The sequence below is a fragment of the Cryptomeria japonica genome, chromosome 9, assembly GCF_030272615.1.
Source record: "Cryptomeria japonica chromosome 9, Sugi_1.0, whole genome shotgun sequence".
Taxonomy (NCBI): Eukaryota; Viridiplantae; Streptophyta; class Pinopsida; order Cupressales; family Cupressaceae; genus Cryptomeria; species Cryptomeria japonica.
Window position 1 is genome coordinate 466,804,356 of NC_081413.1, and position 22,635 is coordinate 466,826,990.

The 22,635-nt window shown below is 36.9% G+C and overlaps 1 protein-coding gene across 3 annotated transcripts in view; it reads right to left on the bottom strand.

Annotated features, from left to right (window-relative positions):
* LOC131075920 (uncharacterized protein YKR070W) overlaps nucleotides 1-22,635 on the bottom strand; it is a 317,903-nt gene that overhangs the window by 176,631 nt on the left and 118,637 nt on the right. For all 3 annotated transcript variants that reach the window (XM_058012870.2, XM_058012874.2, XM_058012871.2), the window contains one exon: nucleotides 8,631-8,671. In XM_058012870.2, coding sequence (XP_057868853.2) covers nucleotides 8,631-8,671 — 41 coding nt within the window. The remainder of the gene's footprint in view (nucleotides 1-8,630; nucleotides 8,672-22,635) is intronic.

Genomic DNA, 22,635 nt, shown 5'->3' on the forward strand with positions numbered 1-22,635 from the left:
GCATTTCTGGTTCATACCATTGGGGGTCTGTTGATTGTAGGTCACCATGCATGGTTAGTCTGAACCCAAATTGTGCTTAGTTCAACTGCAGGTGTTCGTCTTAGGCTACGCCAGAATTGGGTGCCTAAAACGTGTCTCCAGTCTGAAAATCCTTCATCCCTTGGAGCTTGCATCATTCTTGTCTAGTTGTGAGTGTGTCTCTGGCAAAACAAGAACTAGTTTATCGAAATTTGTCTACCCGTTGCATCAGCTGTTATCATCCTAGTCCTTAGGTCTCCTGAACCCGTCTCTTTTGATTTTATTTCATAGTCTGAAAATCGCAGCAAACCAACTTGTTGCAAAACGTAAGTCCCCTTAGTGTTTCCAGCAAAACACATCAACTGTTGAGCTATCCTGCAGTCAAGACTTGACATCGAAACCTTGAGGTCGCCCCCCATTGATCAATTAAAAACACCATTAGGGATTTCCTTATCTCAAAAGAGGATATGATACTTAGCATTCTATTCTGCATTGATCAGAGAGGGTCGTAGTTCCGCGATTTTAGCCACGTCAACAACTAATAGTTTGTTGCATGCATCTAAGGCAAAAAATGGGCATTTTATCATTTTCATTTATGGAAACCCCTCATGAAATCTCAAATAGTGTGCATACATGTAAATTTTATCCATAGTTTTAGTCAAGGGCTAGTTTTAGGTTAAGTTAGGTCTTAGGGAACTTCCCCCAACAATTTGATGTGTTACATCCCTCTTGTGCCCTAATATTTCGATAATGTTTAATGCACTGATACGTGATGTTCTATATTGTTGAACGGTGATTCATAATGCATTTGCGAATGATTTTGTTTTGAAACATTAAGTTTATATGAGCTATTTTATCATGTTTGAACATGTTAGAGTTAATAATGAGATTCCAAACTAAGTACATGGTTTTGACCTTGTGGATGCAAGGAATTCGTTATCCTCTAAGAAGGGAAAGTATCATCCAGAACAAGAGGTAAATAGATGAAGGATATAATGTTATTTGAAACCCTAAGCCTATAAGTTATAGACTTGTTATGTTGAGTTAGGGTTTAGGGTGTGGTGTTGCAAACTAAGTACCTATTCTGGTCAACCCTAGATGGTTAGTCTAGTTGTTAGGGTTTTAAAGCATCCTTGTTTTGGACTTTGGCAATTTTTTAAATAAAACATTAAAATTGAAATTACTCAGATAAGTAATTATGAAACCTTATTTAATTCTTCATGCCAATAAAAACAAATACATAAATGATTATGTATAAATAGAATGGGGAATGTGTGTGTGTGTTATGCTACATGATAATTAGAACACACACATATATATAAATATATAATAATAATTTAAGAATTCCATTCTCTCTCTCTCTCTCTCTCTCTCTCTCTCTCTCTCTCTCTCTCTCTCTCTCTCTCTCTCTCTCTCTCTCTCTCTTTTTATATATATATATATATAAGAATTCCATACTCTATGTATACATAGTCAATTATGTATTAGTGTGATTATATTCCACGTATTGAGTGGACCATACGAGATATGAATCATATTAAAGCCACAAACCTTGTAACAAAGTGAATGGCAGTCATATTAAAGCAGTATGCTATTGGCTATAAGTTGATGTATTGGAATTAAATTGCATTCAAATAAATTAAATTGGAGCCACCGTGTAATACCCCTGCCCTAATCAATCTCTAATCTCAGTTTAATCTTGTTCAGTTTATCTTAATATTATGATTATAGTCAGATGTTTGAATTAACGCATAGCTATTGATGTGGTTTTCACACTAGTATGCAAGTTGTTTAGTGTACCTATTTTGTGGTATTAATATCGAGCTAACGCTTTCATTAAGTTTATATATGTATGCATGTATGACTCTTGGTTGCAGGAGATTTCAGGTACAACGCCGCATGAGTGCGAGGTTCATCTTCACCTGGATTTGCAGGTTTGAGTGTACCTCTTTTATCCTTAGAGTTGGATTAGGTGGTCGTAAGACCCTAGTTGACCTTAGTCGTGCTCAAGTGAGCATCGTCAGTCGTCGTCGGTGTTCCCTTTTTGTTTGGGTTTGCGAGTCATCTGTTTGGTTGACCTTCTCGGTTTGCGTGCTTGGTGTGCATGGTTAAATTGATTAATTAATCCTTAGTAATTATTTTGATTAAATATGTATTTGTGCATTAGAGATTAATGGACTAGATTAATCGGGATTTCGTTATGCGATTTTCATCGATATTAGATTGCTCATTTTAAATTGGGAGTAAGTTCGATTAAATGACTGATTTTGAATATTAAATGCATTTTGTATATGCTGTTAAAAAGGAAAGTTTTGTATTTAAATTGCAATAGATTTAATTGTATTCTGTTGGCGTTTGAAAATAGAAAGGTTAAATTTCAGTTGAATGAGGAAATCAATTTGGAATTGGAAAAGCAATTTAATTTATTGTAATAGTTGGAAAAAGAATTATTTTTGAGAATTATTTTTAAATAAAAATTTTAATTCCAAAAATGGAATTTTTGGTCAACTCTTCCATATAACCTAAATTTTGGGAAATTTTAGAGGAATGGATATTTTTGGAAAAATTTTGGTTGGAAAAAGATTTGGGGATGAAATTTGGGGATTCTGGAAGGAGAAGGAATTCTTGAGCTTGCAGGTTGGGCTCTTCAGTAAATCTCTACCAGGAATGCGTATGAAGGTAGGACTCTGATTTGTTTTCTTGTTGCCCAAAGAATTTACTGTTCTGGTTGAAAGAAATGAATTTGTTATTGAAAAATCAGTTTGATTGATTAATAGAGTAGAATGGAAATAAGATCTTGAATTATCCCTCCTTGATCTCATTCTTTGTTTTCAATCAATTTCTGGTTTGCTAAGAATGATTTAAAATAAATAAAATTGAAATTTATTTGGGGGTTTGGCAGATTAGATGTTAAATTTGTGAAGAACAATCTTGTTTGACCATTGTGTTGATTGGTTTTGGAGGAATTTTTCCCCTTTCCTGATCTGGGTATTTTTTTTTCAATTGCTTATGAAGAATTAAAACCAAAAAAGCAATTTATTTATTTCAGTCTGTGTGAGACTGTGTTTTTCCTTGCTGTGTATGAAATTTTTAACAGCAAATTTAAAAAAAAAAAAAAATAATATTAAACGATTTTTTTTACGCATTCGTTGTTTTGGTTAATGGCGGATTTGGGGGTTTACGATATTGCCAAGGCCCTCGACCCAGGTTTGGGAAGAGCCAAGGCTTCCCTAAGCTTGGGGAGAGGCCTGCGGAGGCCATGCCGTGCTCTCCACGCAGCCTAGGCTGGGTGGAGACCACGTCATGGTCTCCCCAGCCCTTCCTATGGGTAAAGGGAAACCCGCGTGGGAGAAGCCCACGTGGCCCCCACGTGGTTTGCCTTGAAGTTTTTTAAATATTTTATTTCACGTTTTTTTTTATTATTATTTTTTTTAATGAAAATAAATAAATGAATTTGTTAAATTAAAAGTTTTTTTTTTTTTTTTAATAAAGTTTTCAATTATTTATTAATGACTATTATATATATGATTAATGGAAATTAATTTGTGTATATAAACTAATCGATATTTAATTCGAAACTTGTGCAAATGCATTAATTATTAGTGAAATATATTTTATTAATAAAGATTAATAATTATATATTAACTAATAATTAACTGGGTTATTGTGCACTTTTAGTCGTTAATTGTGTATATTTTATTTATCGTGGAATAGTAAATATACTCTTTAATTAACAGTTAATTTTGGATTCTTCTATACGTGCATAGGGAAGAAGATTTGGATTTTGGAAATGATTATCTTCATTTGGATTTCCTTTTTATATTAATATTCCGTGATTCGTATAGAGCATCTGGGATTGAAAAATATGAAACTGTAGAAGTGGTTTTGAACCAGTATGTCAATGATGGTTTATTGGAGATTAAATATCTTATTTAAATGATTAATGGTTGTCTGAGTTTTATTAATATGAATTTGGTTTAAAAACTCATTATGGCTTTATATGTCTGTTCGATGCTTTGAACCTTAGAGAGTTAGAAAACCAAGAACAACTTATCCCTAGATGAGGTAGATAACTGTAATCTGATATAGATCTGGTAGGAAACTTGATCGACGTTTATTGTTTAGATCAATTCGGAAAGATTGCATCTGTTGAATATTGTCCTTTCTGTTTATTGCCTTTGCGAGTTAATTTCTGTATTCGCTCTTAATTATGAAATGGCAAGTCATGCTTTGTTTGTTAGGACCTTGTCGTATGGAATGATTAGGGGTACCTGATTCAGTCCTCGGTTCCGAGTTGACTGTTGTATTGTGGTAGTGTCATATTTGGTCATATCCTCTTTGTGTGAGTCGAATGATGATTCGTGGTTGACCTTAGTTTGTCAGGTCTCTAGTTAGAGTACCGTCAGTAAGTGTACCATTTGTGAGTCGTGTTTGACCAGATGTTTGTCTCTCCCTTCTTGAACTCCGTTCGTCTGACCATGTGTATCCCTTGGTTTTTGAGTTCGTCTGAGTTTAGTCTAGTGTCGTATGGGAAAGTGGCTTTCGATTGGGGGCCGCGCCCAAAGTGGTTGCTGGGTAACCCGTCGAAAGTGAGTCTAATAAGTGATAACCTTTAAGTAGATTAGAATGTAATCTCTTAGTAAGATAATTGTGCCTCACACCTGGGACAAGTGCTAACATAGACTCGACATGGTGTGAGAAGGCCTGAAATGGCAAACCATCATCCTTGTCTTCACGAGAGGATGTGTGGGTCCACATGAGGCTTGGATGGGCCGGAAGCTCGGATTAGGTTGCCAGGGTAACCCAATGTATGGGGCCGGGACCTATGAAGACTTGCCATGGTATCCATACCAGCTTGTGTGATGACACTTGTCCCTACGTTCGCTAGTGTGTTGTCGTTTTGTCCTGTTAGGAGTACCTTTGTGGGTCATCCTGTTGTCTCTGCCCTTGTGAGTATCGGTTTCATGTTAGACCTTGGGTGGTGATGACTCAGTTTTATGGATGCTCTTCTGGACCTTTGTATTAGCTTTGATTATGTTCAGCTAGATCCTTTCCTTTTCAGGGATCGATTATGTATTTTATTGACCGATGCGGTCGTTTGTATATTGTTTACGTTTCGCCTTGATGGCCGGTTTGTAATGGTGTAACCTCTTGTATTCTTAACTTTATTAATTATCAGAGGGGTCTTGCAGTTGAGCAGACCCGGAGATGTAGCCCTTTAGGGGTGAACTCCGAGATCATTATGGTGTTATGTGATGTATTCTCTCATGTTTCCCTTATTCAGCTTTATCATGTATGAGTAGCTTATGTTAGAATGGGTAAGTGGATAAATGGAATTAACTTTAAATGCTTATATGCAGTCCTTTCGTGGATGCCATGTTGATCGAATGCATAAGTGGTTTAGATGAGATTTATCGTAGATGCATGTATGTAATCGTCTTTTAAAATGCAATAAATTGGATATGAAAGAATGTATCTTAGAGTAATGGAATCTATTCAGTTGTGGTTAGAAAATTAAATATGCTTGAAAAGATCTCTTATGTTTTTGATGCAATTCTAATGTGTTAGAATATTAGATGTATGGCTTGTAATTTTAAATGAAAAGCTTGAATGAAGATTATGAATAGATCTTAATGGATGAATCTTTGTTTGTGATTTATATTTCCATCTTTTGAAAGAAATTATCCTGATTCAGAATTATCTCGTTATTAAGATATTCAGCTTATTGGATTAATTGTGTGAGTTAAGTGAATTGTGAAATTTAAGTAATCTCATTGGGAAACTCTTTAGGTGTTAGTTGATGTCTTCCGCTTTGTAATCTGAATCTTTGATATCTTGTTGTATCTTAATGTGGTGTAACTTTAAAAAAAAAAAATTATTGCACTCTATTCTTGTGTTATGGCTTAATCCCTTCGGGGTTTCCTGGCGGGGCATTACACACCGCCTCCCTAATAATAAGGAATCGATTTGAACTCATCATGTGGATAAAGAATTTGATGAAGAATTGAAATTGGGAAGAAATGAAATGAAAGCCAACTTGAAATGCATTGAAATGCATATAACCGCTTGCTATTAATTGAAATTTGGGTAATTTGAAATCCATATTATATATATGGAAAAGAATGTCTTCAAAACTTACAGTTCGCATATATGATTTTGAGAGCTCTTAATTCTTCTCACAAAAAAAAAAAAAAGCTTAAGTAATATATTCGCAAAAGATAGCAGAGACTAGAAGGGAGGCTCAACTTCTGTATTGAACAAGAGAATTCATATCCACCATTTGGAAGGCAAGATTCTTGCCAGGTTATGTACCATTATCTGTGCTTTGCTATGAAATTAACTGTCTTGAGCAGCAATTGTAAGAAAGGTTTTCATTTTACATAGTCGACAATTCTTTGAAACTCATTTCAATGCTTATTGCTTATTGCATGGGATGAATATCTGAATATAAATGTAGCTGAGATTTAAGCCAAACTGAATAGCAAGGGAAAACGTACCTTGTTGAAAATTTGATAAGTTTACCAGAAATATAAATGGAAGTAAGATGACATTAGCAAATACATGGTATCGAATACATTATTAAACGTAGAATTTCCTAAGGAAGGAAGCATAGAATAAAAACAACATCTTTTGAGATGAAAAATTGCGGCTCATTTGGAAAGCCAGAGCAGATATAGTAAAGTTAGACCTGGAAATGCATAGCCACGATTATTACCAAATTTACAAACTCCGAACTGGTTCTTAGAACAGAACATTGAACAAACTAATTAAAAATAAGAATTCAGTTATGAAATTCTATGAAAGATTTAGCAGATAGTTTTGTGACTGCTACAGATTAGTAAACATTCAAACCTGATGACAATCTTGGAACAATATACAATTGGAAAGATAATTACAGCATAGTGTTAGACTGAGTTCCCATGCTCGTGAGCAAGAGAGAGTAGGTTTCCTAGCTCGTGAGCACAAGTATGAAACCAGCAAGTAATAACAACTAAGTAATTAAATAAATGAAAAGTGTTTCATTAAGAATGATTGATAGAAATGTTCTTATAACAACAAAGTCTGCTTTTTAAAGTCAGAGGCATAAATGTAGAGCCTTGTAAGCCTCAAATTAAGTCAGTATGTAGTTAACATAAGAGACAATCTTGATGGCTTGAAAGATTATCACTTATTTTGATCTAGCCGAGTAGGGTGGTGAGCAATGACTACACGCATAATCATGTTGCAAACATGTAAAACCTTTGGCCAAGGTGACGCTACAATAAGTATGTGTGAGTTAGTTCATTTGGTCCAGATATACAACCCAGATAGAGGTCATACTAGTTAGGAGCTGCCTATGGTTTGTGATCGACTAGGGTTTTGTACGGTCAAAACATCGATCTGAGATGGCATTAGATCTATCATCTATCTATTCCTAGAGAAGGGTCAGGCCTTGGAAGAGGCACGGGGGACTGCTAAGTCTGTGGATGGGTGGAAAATCACCCTAATGATACTTTCCCTCTTATCAGAATGCAGTGATACTTAAAGATTCAGAATGGAATCCAAGAATCAGTAAACCCTAAACTACTCTTGTGTAAATTTATGATGTTGTTGATGATAGCGTAGTTCTTATTCTGTTTTAAGCATATGTGATCATTCGTGGTTATTTGTAGAATTTGTTTTTTAGAAAAGTTAAATTTCATTTCCTCTTGTTTCAAAAAAAAAGTTGGAGCTATTTTTCTTTAAGTCTTAATTAATTCAATTTGCTTTATTCAGTTGCTTAGAAATAGCTTGTTACATGATGAATAGTTCTACTATACACTATTCCATTTTTTGTTGTATCAAAAGAGATGAATTAAAACACTAACAAAAGGGAAGATACTGCAGACCTATGAATATTGGCATAGGAAGAAAAAGGAAGATGTAAATATACTTTTATCTAAATAATAGTATTCTGACTTGAATTGTTAATATTGTCCTAGAAAGAAAAAGGAGGATGTCAAAATATTTTTATCCAAATCTTATAACAGTATTCTGACTTGGAGGTGGTCATTGATGAAAAGAATGCTCTTCTTGGTGGGCAAGGATCTTTCCATTTGCAATCTAACAAAAAAATTGCACTAAAACTAAAGTCCCATTTAAAAACTGGAGTTTTGGCAAAGAAACATTTACAATAAATAGCATTAACTTATTATTCATTATACCAAACACCATATTCAGCACATTCTTTGACATCACAAAGCAATACCCAGGTGTGCATGATAGAGCCCTCATTATGGTTCCTCATGCAAGACATTGCATGATCTAAACAAACAAAAAGAACTACTCGAAAATAATTCTAAGTACAATAAAACTCAAAAATTATATCAGATATCATGTAAATCGACAACTGTGATGTGATACCTTCACAACTAGAATAAAGATCTTATTCTTTTCAAAAATATAAAAAAATTGGATGTTTTCAAATTAGAAAAGTTACAAATCACACATTAGAAAATGTCCTTTAATTGGCCACATCAAGATGATTGAACTTATAAACGAATAAATTTCCTCTTTCAAAATAGGATTTAAAGAGCTACTCCATTCCATATATCTGAAATTATGAAAATTCAGAGTTGCCACTTTCAATATACCTATTCACAAGCTTTCGAAATGGTGTATGACCCTGCAAAACCTGAAGTAAAATATGTTGAAAATAAGTAGCAAGTATTTCCAATAGAATCTTTGATTGTAAGTCTACATTTAGCTAATTTCTACAATCTCAGATGAAATGATTAAAAATTAGATTTCACTCAAAAAAACATTGTTAATAAGTTGGAAATATTTAAAACAATCATAAAATACAGACCAAACATTATAGAGTTTCAGATCAAGTTTGTGGAGTTTCAAAAAACAGTAAAACGCATTAATATAAAAGAAATTAAAATTAAGGAAAAGTCTAGGACAGTTGTTTTGAATTAACAATACCCAATCCTCTGAAGCTAGCCTAGCAGAGGCAAAAGTCTCCTTGTATTCCATTGCATCTCGCCATCTGATCAATGAGCAGAAGTCTGATATTTTTTCATATAACACCAAGATTGCAACAAAAGGAGGCACAAATTATTGGTTTCGGAATCAGAAAACTCCAAAGGAAGTACCTCGGGCTTCCTATGTTCACAAGGGCATGCAGAGTGGAATTGTGGGAATCCTTACTGGAAGCTTTCAAATTAAGGCTTGCCTCTTGGCATGGAAAAAGGTTATCATTTTCCACCGATAACTAAGTCAGTTCTATTAGCTCTCCCTATTTATATTTTCACTATGCTTAAAGTGCCAAAGAGTATCATAGACTCAATAAAGAAATGAAGGATTTTGTAGCAGGTATTTGAGGATAAAAGGAAATTTCCCCAAATAGCCTAGGCAAAAGTTTTTCTACAATAGGATAATGGAGGGCCAGGAATTAGAAATACAGCCATTCAAAACCTAGCATTGGCCAACAAGTTGGCAAGGAATATCTATGCATTTCCAAACTCAATATGATGCAAACCAATAAGGAAAAAATGCTTAGATTCAATGCAAATGCTCCACAAACATTATCTTCAGTAAGCTCCACAAACATTGCAATGTTATCAGCAAATTGGACATTTAATAGCTCCTCTCCATTGGGCAGACAGACACCTCTTGGCTTTGGAGAAAGGGGCTTATCCCTAAGGATATAGTAAATGGCATCTAATGCAATCACAAAAGGTGTCGGAGCTAATGGACACCCTTGTCTAATAGATCTTTCCAACATGACAAGGTCAAAAAGGGTGCCATTAATATCTACTTAAGCACTGCATCTTTTAGAAGAATTTTAACTATCTGGTAAAATCCATTTGGGAAGCCAAATGCTTCCAATGTCATCAATAGAAAAGACCATTCCACTCTATCATAGGATTTTTCAAAGTCTGACAATAGGATACCAGTATTTTGGTTCAAATTCCTAGCCCATTCTAAAGCTTCCCATCTAGTGAAAACATTTTCCAAGATGTACCTGCCTTTAATAAATCCAGTTTGGGTAGGGTTGATAAACTTTGGGAGGATGTTAACCAATCTAAGGGCTAGCACTTTGGCTAGACTTTTATATAGGACATTTCTCCAATTTTTGATTAAGGACTTGTCTCCCTCCCCTTTGGGAGCAACTTAACAATGCCTTTAATAATGTTTGGGCCTAAAGAGCCTTAATTTATAGCTTCAGAATATACTTGATGTAAGTCATCCACAATCCAGTCTGTGTTTTCCTTGTATAGCTCAATTGGGAGTCAATCCAGCCCTAGAGATTTGTCTTTATTTAACTTTTTAATTGCATTTATTATTTCATCTTTAGTAATCTCCAATTCAAGCTCTTTTAAAACATCTTCCGAGATCAGTTTTGGAATTAACGTTTTACAATTTTCTCTAGCTTTGTGCACTTCAAGATTGCCTCCTTTTGTGGAAAAGAGGGTTTTATAAAAGTTGACAGACATATCTTTAATTTCTTCCAAGTCCTCAATTCTTTTGTTATCTAACCATAGGCTGCCAATTTGTTCTTTAGAAATTTTATTTTTTATGTATTTGAAGAAAAACTTTGATCCTTTATCACCATTTCTGAGCCACTTTAATTTGGCTTGAATTTTACGACGTAAGATTTTTTGGGATTGAATTCTTCTCAACTTATTCTTAACATTCACTGGCTCTTCATTCAACTTGCTGTCCTTAGGGTCCTTTTGAAGATCCTTATCCAAATCAAGGAGCGCACTTTGTAGTTCCCCTTCCTTCCTCCTAGAATCTAGGGCCCTTTTATTCCAATGATTTGAAATGTATTACAAAAACTTTTCACGTTACAGTCCCATCTGTAATGTCCCCATTTTGCGCTTTCCTAAGCATCAGTTATTTTTATAGGTTAGCCTATTATCAGTGGTCCCTGTAGACTAATTTGGTGATTAGGGGGCCCTTTGAGGCCGATTCAACATTATTTAACTGACCCTTTGGGTGTCTAATCTAGTACTCTTCATCTCAGTGCATTAATTTATTTGTTGTTTGCCTTCAAGAGGTCTTTCAGGCTCCGTTTATACACACTATTTTTAGTAAGTCACTTGGATGTTTGGGTCCATACTATTTATGCTAAGTCAGTGGAATGGTCAGAGGACACCACAGTTATATCCGGAAAATTAGCAAGATCAGTGGTTGGTTTGATTTTGGCATTTAATGGAGTTTAATGATTTTATCTAATTAATTAAAGTCTAATCTAACATTGACTTTGATATAATAAATTAAATTAAATATCTTTGTGATTAAAGGGAATATAAGGGGTCTAGTGTACATTTAATATATTAATGTAATAAAGTATTTAATTATTATGCCAAATGGGACACCAACTTTGGGAATATTATAAAGCAATAGAATCATTTAGTATTTAATGATTTAAGAAAAAAAGAAATGAGGCGTTGCTTTTTGGTTTGCATATAAAAAAGCACACTTAGTGCTTCTTGACTATTATTGATCATTCACAAATTGTAAAAGCTTTTTGGAGAGCAAGGGTTTGTTGCTAAAGATCCAGAGGAATAGTGCCTGCAAGTGTGAGACATCATCCAAGGGTACTCAGTTGATGATCTCATCCAAAATTTATGCTTGCGCTTATTTGAATTCAGATTTCCAAGGTTTGACAGCTTTACAAGGTTTATCAGGCATTCAAAGATTGATTGAAGGCAGATCGGGGTTGTTTATTTGCAAGTTGGAAGAGTTGAACAATCCCCAGGGTTTGAAAGGTAAATTTATAAAGTCTACAAGCAAGATAGACCCTCACTTTTTCTCATATCTCTTAGTGCATCGCCTATATTGTTTTGGGCATCTTTGGATATGAATTCCTATAGCTGGGCAAAGGAGATAGATATATAATATGCAGGTTTAGAGTGCTGTTTGAATTTAGTTAGCAATTGCCAGGCAAATATTGGGATGCCATTCTTGGTGTGTTATTGTAATTTGGAGTTGTATGCTAAATGAAGGACTGTTGATGAAGTCTATTTGATGTTGTAACCTGAATAGCTGGATCAGTGCATCACAATCCCTGTATAACAAGAAGGTATTTATGCTGAAATTCATTATTTCAGTTGTTACAATTTTTGAGTTCTTTATTTCTGTTGTTCACTAAGGTCAGAGCATTATATGTGCATCATTCTGATTTTTTGAGTTGTATAGAGCAGTCCATAATATTTAAACTTTAAATATTCAGTCTTGTGGTATGATTGCAAACTGTTTGTCATTATGTCTCCTTGATTGTATGAAAGCCAAGATGAATTATATGAAGGGAAAAAATGTTATGAAAGCATTAAACAAATCAAATAGATGATAAGATTCAGAACCATTCATATTCAAGTGTAATCCAAGTGTTTGACAAAGTAAAGAAATTTGGCTGCACATTGGAGTGGGACACTTCAATGGTATCAGAGCCCAAGTTCCTGCCATCCTATTGGGAGATTCAATAAAATTCACAGGTACAACAATGGGTTTTAACAGAGTTGAAGATCAAAACAAGAGAAGTTATGAACAAGAAGCTATCCAACTCTTTGAAGAGTACCAAAGCATGCCTAAGGGGTTTGAAGAACAAGTTTCCTTTGATGATTTCTTAAGTTTGGTTGTAACATTGAGACCTAGTAAAATGGGGATGGTGAAGTACATCAGAAGTATAATGAAAGAAAAACTATAAGTTACCCTTGAAGAAGGGCTATTGAAGAAAGAAGAAGCACTCATTTGTGACTTGCATCTTACAGGTGATCTTCAAGAACATAAAAATCAGTCAACATGCAAGGAAAATTGGACTCTAAGCTCTAAAGAATATAGAACCACACATTCACTTTAGCCCTATAAGGACAAGGATGTAGGAAAGTCACCTATTGAAGCTATAGATGAAGAGTACATGAAGATTGAAGGAGATATTGTCATGGAGGTTGCCAAATCAGAAAATCAGTCATCTATTGCAGTCACATCCGAGGAGCAATCTTCTTGAAAGTGCAATTTTCAGTCATGGGAAAGATGTTATTTCAGGTAATGATTGCACAAGTTTCTTGGTACAAAACTTAGAGGTTGTGCTTGACAAAATCAGTGAAATGAAGGTATTTGTGGCTGATGTTGTGTGTGATAACGCTGCCCCATCCTTTCTTCATGAGGAATGCATGTCATCATCAAGTGTGACATTTGAACGTGATGAGAACATGGAAACAATAGTATGTGTGTGCTTTGACACAAAATTATGATGATGATGATTTTGTATTTGGGACTAATGTTGTCCTAGTTCCAAATCAGCAAGTGTGTAGAGAAGATGGCATAGAAGAAAGTCTGATGCAGAAGCATCCGGTGGTGTAAGGGCAATTTTGCATCACCCAAAAAAATTCTTTTTTGTTTGTTTTCTTTTAATATTTTTGCATTTCTGGATACCCATTTGGGTGAATAACAATTTCCAATTGTCAAAATTGTCCAACTGTTTTTTCTAGCCAACCTGCCATTTTTAGAGAGTTTCAATTTGAAAGCAGATGGAGGCAGAAATTTGTGGGAAGCTTCAGAACGGAAAAATAAGCACTTTGGCGAAAGAATTGGGTCGAAATCATTCACGGTTTCAAAGTTATTCAAGTTTCAGTTTCCCGAAAAAACTGCAAAAAATTCTTCCAAGTCAGATTTGAGGCATTAAATAGACCTGAACGGCCCCGAAAACGGCAGGTATCGGCGGAGCGGACTTTCAACATATTCTTCACTCAGAGAGCTTTCCGAAAGTTCAAACAACGCATCAATCTGACTGTCAAATCAAAAGTTATGGCTATCGAAAGTTGAACAACTTTTTGGAAAGTTTCCAGTTTTCGAATTTGACTCAATTTAAAAAATTTCAATTTCATGTTCTAGCACTAAATCGCCAAATTTTAAATTTCAAATTGTAATTTTGGCTTCAAATCGTAGGAAGGCTATTTAGAACCAATTTTGGGAAATCTTGTAATAGTTTTTGGGTTGGAAAAATTGCATTGTAAGAGAAAGGGTTTTCGAGAAAATTGTATAAGCCGTCATCTGTTACAACCTGTCAGGATTTATTCCTCTTGTTTGCATTTGCATATATTGAAGATAGTTTTCAAATAATAACAATATAATCTTTTGTTGCAAATTTGTTGCATTTTCCTGTGTCTCGAGTTTTGCCCTCATCAAGTGGTATCAAACCGGGTTGTTCCTGAGTGTGTGGACAGATCGCCGAACGTGAGGGAGTTCCCACCAAAACTTGTGGTTGTGGGATCGTGGTCAAGATGCCTCCAAGAGTGATGCATGGTGGCCAAAATGCTGGTGGGAGAAATACTTTGGCAAACGATGGTTTTAGGGCCCTCCAAAGACAGATTGATGCATTACAAGAGGAGTTGAGAAGAGGGTTTAATCCAAGAAGAGGAGAAAGTGAAGATGAAGAAGAGATTGAAGATACATTTGAGGATGAAGCAGAAGAAGCGGTAGATCAAAATGAAGTTCGACTATTAAGGGCCATTTCTCAGATTGGGAAGAGACCCAGAATTGAAGTTTTTAATTATTCTGGAAATCTGAACCCAGAAGAGCTGATCGATTGGATAAATGAGTTGGAGGAATATTTTGAGTATGAGGAGATAGAGGACACAGATTGGGTCAAGTTTGCAAAAACAAAGTTAAAGGGTCATGCCAATATTTGGTTAAAAAAGGTCCATCTTGAAAGAAATACGAAAGGAAAAGGGAAGATCACCGAATGGGATCGGATGGTTGAGAAGTTGAAGAAACAGTTCATTCCAATGGGCTATGAGTTGGATCTATTGAATAAACTGCAAGGATTAAAGCAAGGTAGCAAGTCTGTGAAGGAGTATACAGAGGAATTTTACAAAGTAATTATTAGAACAAGCCATGTAGACGCCAACAAGGAGAAAGTTACCCATTACCTTAATGGGTTGAGGCCAAGTATTCGAGAGGAACTGAACCTGGTTAGAATGGCCAATATTGAAGAAGCATATCAATTTGCTTTGAAGGTGGAGGAGAAGCTGAATAAGAGATTTGAAGGAAAGAAAAAAGGGAAAAGTCAAGGTGGAAGGGGTGGCAGAAGATCATTTGGAAATTGAAATGAGGATTAGAAGAAAAATGAAGATGTGGATGCCCACCGAAATCAGAAGAGTGATAATTTCTATCGCCCCCGTGATCAAAACAATGGTGAACAACGAGGAAGAGGAAGAGGAAGACTTGGACAAGGATCCGGGAGAGGTGGTTTCAGAGGCACCTGTTTCCAGTGTGGTAAAGAAGGGCATCAAGCCTATAAATGTCCACAACACCAAGGAATGACAAAAAGGATAAATGAAGGCCATGCACGAGTTGCGCATGCAAACAAAAAAGCTCATTCTAAGCATTCTAATGATGATGAAAGTGGAGACGCCCTAGTGGTCAAGAGAACCCTAATAAATGAGGAGAAAGAACCAGATCAGAGGAAGAGTCTATTTCGCACCAGGTGTAAATGCGAAGATAAGTGTTGTGATGTGATTGACAATGGAAGCACTAATAATCTAGTGTTTGAGGAGATGGTCACGAAGTTGAGGCTGAAGAGGGAAAGATATCCAAATCCATATCGGATTGCCTAGTTGCAAAAGGACCACAAAGTTTTGGTCAATGAGCAGTGCCTGGTGAAATTCAAGATTGGTAGTTACCAACTTACCGTGATGAGGTACTCTGTGACATCATACCTATGGATGCATGTCATATGTTGTTAAGGAGGCCATGGCAGTTTGATAGGTGTGTTGTACATGATGGTCGTGCTAATACCTATACCCTAACAAAGGATGGAGTTCACCATAAGCTGAAACCCTTGAAGGAGGTGGAACAAAAGGTATGCAGCAGTGCTAGAATATGTTTTATTGATGGAAGAAAATTTTTGGAAGGCATGAAACATGAATCTGTGTGTTTTGCTTAATTCCTAGAATGGAAAGAGAAGATAGTAAAGAGGTGCCTGTAGAAGTTTCAAGTTTGTTGAATGAGTTTCAGGACATAGTGTTTGATAAAGTACCTGAGGATTTACCACCAGTTAGAAAGATCAGTCATTAGATCGACTTGATCCCTGGAGCCAGTTTGCCAAATACGGCAGCTCATAGAATGACTCCAGCAGAAAACGAAGAATTGAACAGACAAGTTCAAGAATTGTTGAGGAAAGGATTGATCCGAGAGAGCCTAAGTCTGTGTGTGGTACCTACAATAGTAACACCAAAAAAGGATGGGGACTGGAGGATGTGTACGGAATCCAGGGTCATAAACAAAAGAACAATCAAATACAGATTTCCCCTACCAAGGATCGATGATCTTATGGACTGTTTGAGTGGAGCTCAATACTTCACAAAGATTGATCTGAAGAGTGGATATCACCAGATCCGGATTAGGGAAGGAGATGAGTGGAAGACCGCCTTCAGAACCAAAGAAGGCTTGTATGAGTGGTTAGTCATGCCTTTTGGGCTAACCAATGCACCGAGCACATTCATGCGGCTCATGAACGAGGTACTGAAAGAATTTTTGGGCAAGTTTGTTATTGTCTATTTAAATGATATTCTGATTTTCAATAAGACACTAAATGAGTATTTAATACATATTCGTAGAGTCTTTGAGAAGCTAAGAAAGGAGAAATTATTGAATAATTTGAAGAAGTATAGTTTTGTGAAAAGAGAAATAGTGTACTTGGGGTTTGTTGTCTCAACAAAAGGTTTTAAAATGGACCCAAAGAAGTTGAAGACTATTCTGGAATGGCCTACCCCAAGGACTGCTACTGAGGTGAGGTCTTTTCATGGTTTGGCTAGCTTTTACAAAAAATTTATTAAAAACTTTAGTAGTATTTGTGCACCCCTGGCTAAAATAATGAGAGGGGGTAGGAAAGAGTTCAAGTGGAGCATTGGAGCAGCAAAATGTTTTGACATGTTGAAGAAGAAGGTGACAGAGCAACCTATTTTATCCCTTCCTGATTTTAATAAGGTTTTCTAGGTGGATTGTGATCCCAGTGATATTGCCATTGAAACTGTTTTGAGCCAGGAAGGCAGACCCATTGCATATTTCAGTGAAAAATTAAATGATGCAAAGAAAAAGTATTATGTTTATGATCAAGAATTTTATGCAATAGTTCAGGTATTGAAGAAATGGAGGCATTATCTGTTGCCAAAATAATTTTTTTGTATATTGATCATCAAGCATTACAGTACTTAAACAACCAAGGGAAATTGGATCAAAGACATTTGAAATGGGTGGAGTTTTTGCAGAGTTACACTTTTGTCTTGAAGCACAGGAGTCGAAGGTCTAACAGAGTTGTAGATGCCTTAAGCAGGAGGCAGATTTTGTTGACAAAGATGCAGTTTGAGGTGGTTGGGTTCAATGAACTCAAGATCTTGTATCTTGAGGATCAAAATTTTGCGGACGCTTGGAAAGCTTCCAAGGAGCCTATTACTTTGGACAGGACAAGATGGTCGGATTTTATAATCCAAGATGGCATTTTGTTTAAGGGAAGCTAGTTATGTATTCCAAGGAGCTCAATGAGAGAGAACTTGATCAAGGAGAAGCACAATAGAGGAATGGTTGGACATTTTGGTTGAGATAGACCATTGCCATTATCAATTAACATTATTATTGGCCTCAGTTATCGCAGGATGTGAAGAAACTTGTGCAAAGTTGCAGAGTGTATGTTAGATGGCTAAAGGAGTAAGCCAGAATACAAGGCTATATCAGCCATTACCTGTACCCAAGAGGCCATGGGAGGATATAAGCATGGATTTTGTTCTTGGTCTACCAAAGACATAGAAAGGAAATGATTCAATATTTGTGATGGTTGACAGGTTTTCAAAGATGGCACATTTCATTCCATGCCAGAAGACCCATGATGTTGTCCACATTGCTGATTTATTCTTCAAGGAGGTGGTGAGACTACATGGTCTACCAAAAAGTATTGTCTCGGATCGTGATACCAAGTTTGTTGGATACTTTTGGAAGACCTTGTGGAAGAAGTTGAAAACAATGTTGAAGTTCAGTTTTGCACACCATCCGCAGACCGATGGACAGATTGAAGTAGTGAACAGGAGTCTGGGTAACCTACTAAGATGCTTGGTAGGAGATAAACCCAAGGGATGGGATCTGATTTTACCATAGGCAGAATTTTCTTACAACAATTTTGTCACTAGGAGCACTGGTAGATCACCATTACAAATCGTTTATGGAGGCAGTCCAAGGACCACTCCAGAATTAAGGAAGATGGACTAGGAGAAGCACAATTGCCAAAGTTGAAAACTTTGCAGAACACATCAAGAATATACATGAAGAGGTGAAGAAGCGCATTAACAAGAGGAACCTGCAGTATAAGGCGAAGGCATATCAGAAAAGGAGGTATAACGAGTTCCAGATTGGTGACGAGGTGATGGTCCATTTGAGGAAAGAAAGGTTTCCAAAGGAACCTAAAATAAGTTGAAAATGAAGAAGTTCGGTCCTGTTGTGACCATTTCACACATCGCCCCATCGCAAATGGGGACCCCCTCTTTTTTGCTTGTTTTTCGCTCGTTTTCGCTTTCGTTTTTAGGGTTTTGTTAGTCAGTTAGTTGTCTGGATTTAGGGCCAAGCCTTAGGGTTTTAAATTTTGCCTTTTCAAGCCAAAATCCAGTCATTTTTGAGAGCTTCTGAGCTTCTTTTCTAGAATGCAAATTTTTGAATGCAATGATTTCGCCAAAATGGTCTAATTTTCAATTAGAATGTTCATGCAGGACTTAAACTTGTCTAAGTGTTGACCGTCAATATGAATTTTTGTCTGATTGAATATTTTGACCAAATTTTGACTTTTTTGAATGTTGATCCTGGGCATTGGAATTGATTTGTTTTCGCCTCGTGAAGTGTTAAAATGTGAAAAATCTTGTTATTTTGGCCTGTAGGAGCAAAATCGCTCCTGTCCCTCAGTGAAGGACGGGAGCTCATTTTCAAATATCTCATCATCCTTGCAGAGTCCAGACAAATTTTACGTTTGAAGTGATGGAGAACGACGAGATCTTTCCATTGAATATAAATTGAAGATTTTCATGAGCACAGAAAGGCCTCCAGGAGGAAAATCGCTCCTGTCCCTCAGTGAAGGACCGGAGCTACAAATCAAATTTCGCCTCGTCCTTGCAAGATTTTAATGACTTAGCAATTTGAGGACGTCCAAGAGAAGATGTTTTGCCAAATGAATATAATTTGAGATGCAAAAACGAAGGAGAATGACCTATATTGACCAAATCGCTCCTGTCCCTCTCCAAGGGACCAGGGCGAAGTACCTTGTAGCTCTCGTCCCTCTCCCAGGGACCAGAGCGATTTCCTTCATTTTGCAAAATCCAGACAAGGGTCAAGGCAAGTTTACGTTCGAAAACAAAGGAGAACATGAGGTGAACGCATTGAATATAATTTGAAGATTTTTTGGACGTCCATACCAGTGTTAAATGCCTAGTTCGCTCCTGTCCCTCAGGAAGGGACCAGAGCGATTTTTGATATAATTGTTTTTCTTGCAAAGTTACAAATGATGTCAAGGCATGAACGAATAGAGGGAAGAAGGACGAGTCCGTTGAATATAAACTTGGAACCAGGCAAAGTGAGATAGTGGCCACAAGGGAAGGATCGCTCCTGTCCCTCTCCAAGGGACCAGGGCGATGATGATGATAATACTCTCTACGCAAGTTCAAGGTCGTTCCTCCAAAGTTCAAGGCCGATCCAAGTCAAGACGAAGGGTGGCGAAGACATTTTAGAGCATTTCCATCAAGCGCAAGGTTGTAAAGGTCATCACATGGAAGGAACGTGCACTCTAAGACCCAGATCGCTCCTGTCCCATGGGAAGGGACCAGAGCGATACCTACATAATGGCATAAATTTCAAAAGGCGAACAAGTTTCGAGCAACCAAGAAGGTCGAAAGGACATCATTTCACGTAATGAAGATGATGGCAAATTGATAAAAACAAGAACAAGCACATAATAATGAACTTCGCTCCTGTCCCTCAGGAAGGGACCAGAGCGATGTTAGATGTATTGATCATTTTGAGCAAGATTTACGTAAGGACAAGATTTCGCAAGGTCTTAGATGGTCCACGGAAAGGTAGAAAGGTGATGCATGAAGATTTCAAACGTTAGATAATCACCAAAATGGACCTAGGGATCATATCGCTCCTGTCCCTCTCCAAGGGACCAGGGCGATTTGCTTTGGATCCTTCGTTTTGCTTCAAGTACGTGCTAAGTCAAGACTCCATAAGGATAAACAAGGTTCAAGCCATCATTTGAAGATAACATACAAGAGTTTTAAACGTCCAAACATTGCTAATCAAGGTAAAAGCTCATATCGCTCCTGTCCTTTGGACAAGGACCAAGGCGATCCTATCAAAACGCTCATATTCCTCCAAAATCGAAACAAGGCGAGGTTAAGCGAGACAAGGGATGGCGTTTGGAAAACATCACAATGGAAGATCGAAGGTCAAAAAATGCATATTGAACGTGAAAAAATCAAGATCGCTCCTGTCCTTTGGACAAGGACCAAGGCGATACTATCAAAACACTCGCGTTCCTTCAAAGATCAAGGCGAAGCAAGGTTAGGAAGTGCGAAGGACGACGTTTGAAGGACATTGCAAAGGAGATCGAAGTTTAAAAGTCGCCAAGATCAAGGAGAAATAATAGATCGCTCCTGTCCCTCTCCAAGGGACAAGGGCGATGGTCCCTTTAAAACGTCCAAACACATAATGAAGACAAATATAATAAGCGCAAAGGACACAAGCAATGATATTGTTCGCCTTACAATGAAGGTTTGAAGGTCAAAGATACAAGATGAACATGAAGACATGGAGATCGCTCCTGTCCCTCTCCAAGGGACCAGGGCGATGTTAGGCAAAACACATGATATTCTTTGAAAATCACGTTAAGACAAGGACGCACAAGGTTTTAAATAGCATTTGGAAGATGATACAAGGAAAGGATCGTACCAAAATGGAGAATTTCAAGCAAAAAACTTAGGATCGCTCCTGTCCCTCTCCAAGGGACCAGGGCGATAATGGTCATAAAATGCATTTGCTCGCACAAGAAAGAAATTCAAATTCGAAGGACCACCAGATGATCGATTTGGAACGTGGAAATGAAGGAGTTGAACGTTGAAAACGCAAGAATCATGCCAAAGATGGTGAATCGCTCCTGTCCCTCTCCAAGGGACCAGAGCGATGAGGTACGTCCCTTTATTTTCATATTTTTGGCGCCAAATTAAACAATTCAAATATCCTTAAATGCTAAATCGATTTAAAAAAATGAAAATCCTATTTAAATTGGCATTTAATATGGCGTTAATCTTTATTAATTATTTTTGCCTTTATTAAAATCGAAATTTGCAAATAAAAAACGCAAGGCATTAATAATTAATTATTTAATTAATAAAAAATCGATTTCAAGCGCTCATATATGGAAGTCGGCCTTGTTATGTCATTGCAAATCATTTAAAAATCGTTTGAAATTGTTATGTTTTATCAAGTCGGCCAAAGAGATAAATCGATGAGAGCGCTATATATAGGGGGGTGAAAACTATTATTTTCACATCATTATTTTACCTCTCTACATGCGAATTAAGGAAGACGAAGGAAAGTGTTAAGTGTGTTCAAAGATAGTGCGAATATTATCCAAGGTGGCGCAAGTTTTATTCATACCAAAGGTGGCGCTAATATAGAGTGCGAATTACATTGAAGACCAAGGGTGGTGCGAGTTTGAAGGTTCATTTGAAACCACGTCCAAGGTGAACTTGAAGACCACGCCAAAGTACGAATTTGAAGATCCATTTGAGACCACGTCCAAGGCGATAATTGAAGATCACGTCCTGTCCAGAGGTGGCGAAGTCAATTTTGAGGAGATCATATTGAAGATTACTTTATACCTCAATTTTGCCTAGGCGAATTTTGTTTTTGCATTCTAGAGTTAGCTCTCTATCGAGGTATGGCGATTTATTGTTATTGTTTTATTCATTCATCGTCATATTTCAAATTTTGAAATTTTGATCCTTGAGTATCTCTTAGCTCAATCGTTGTATTTTAGGAAATGATAACTCTAGAGACTTATCATGAGGTTTCCTAAAATTTATCTCTCTTATTTACGTTATTTATTGCAAAATCTATTTCTTATAATGAAATGTTGTGTAGGTATGGCGACCCCAAAGGCGGGAGCATCCACCAGTCGCTCGGCTCTCATGAAAGAAGATCAGAAGACCGAAGAAGTGGAGACCAAGATCGTGTCCAAGTGGAGCAACATTGGAGATACCAACTTGGGGAACTTTAGCACGAAGAAGTTCCGAGAGGTCCCTTACATCGGCAAGCCATCACCTGTCGCCCGGAGAATAATAGAGAGTGGCATCATTAAGGCGGCCGGTTTTCCTCCAGCCATTCAGTGCCACGAGTTGATGATCGAGTGTGCCCGTCATTACAATCCACAGTCCAGGACAATTGTGTCCAATGAAGGAAACACTTTGGCGTACCTTTCAGAGGAAGCCATAAGTGAAGCCTTCCATCTTCCAGAGCACAGGGACATGATATACAAGAGCATTGAAGGAGCCAGATCAGTGTATGATGATGATCCAGATGCTTGCCTAAGCATAATCAACAAGAACTGGC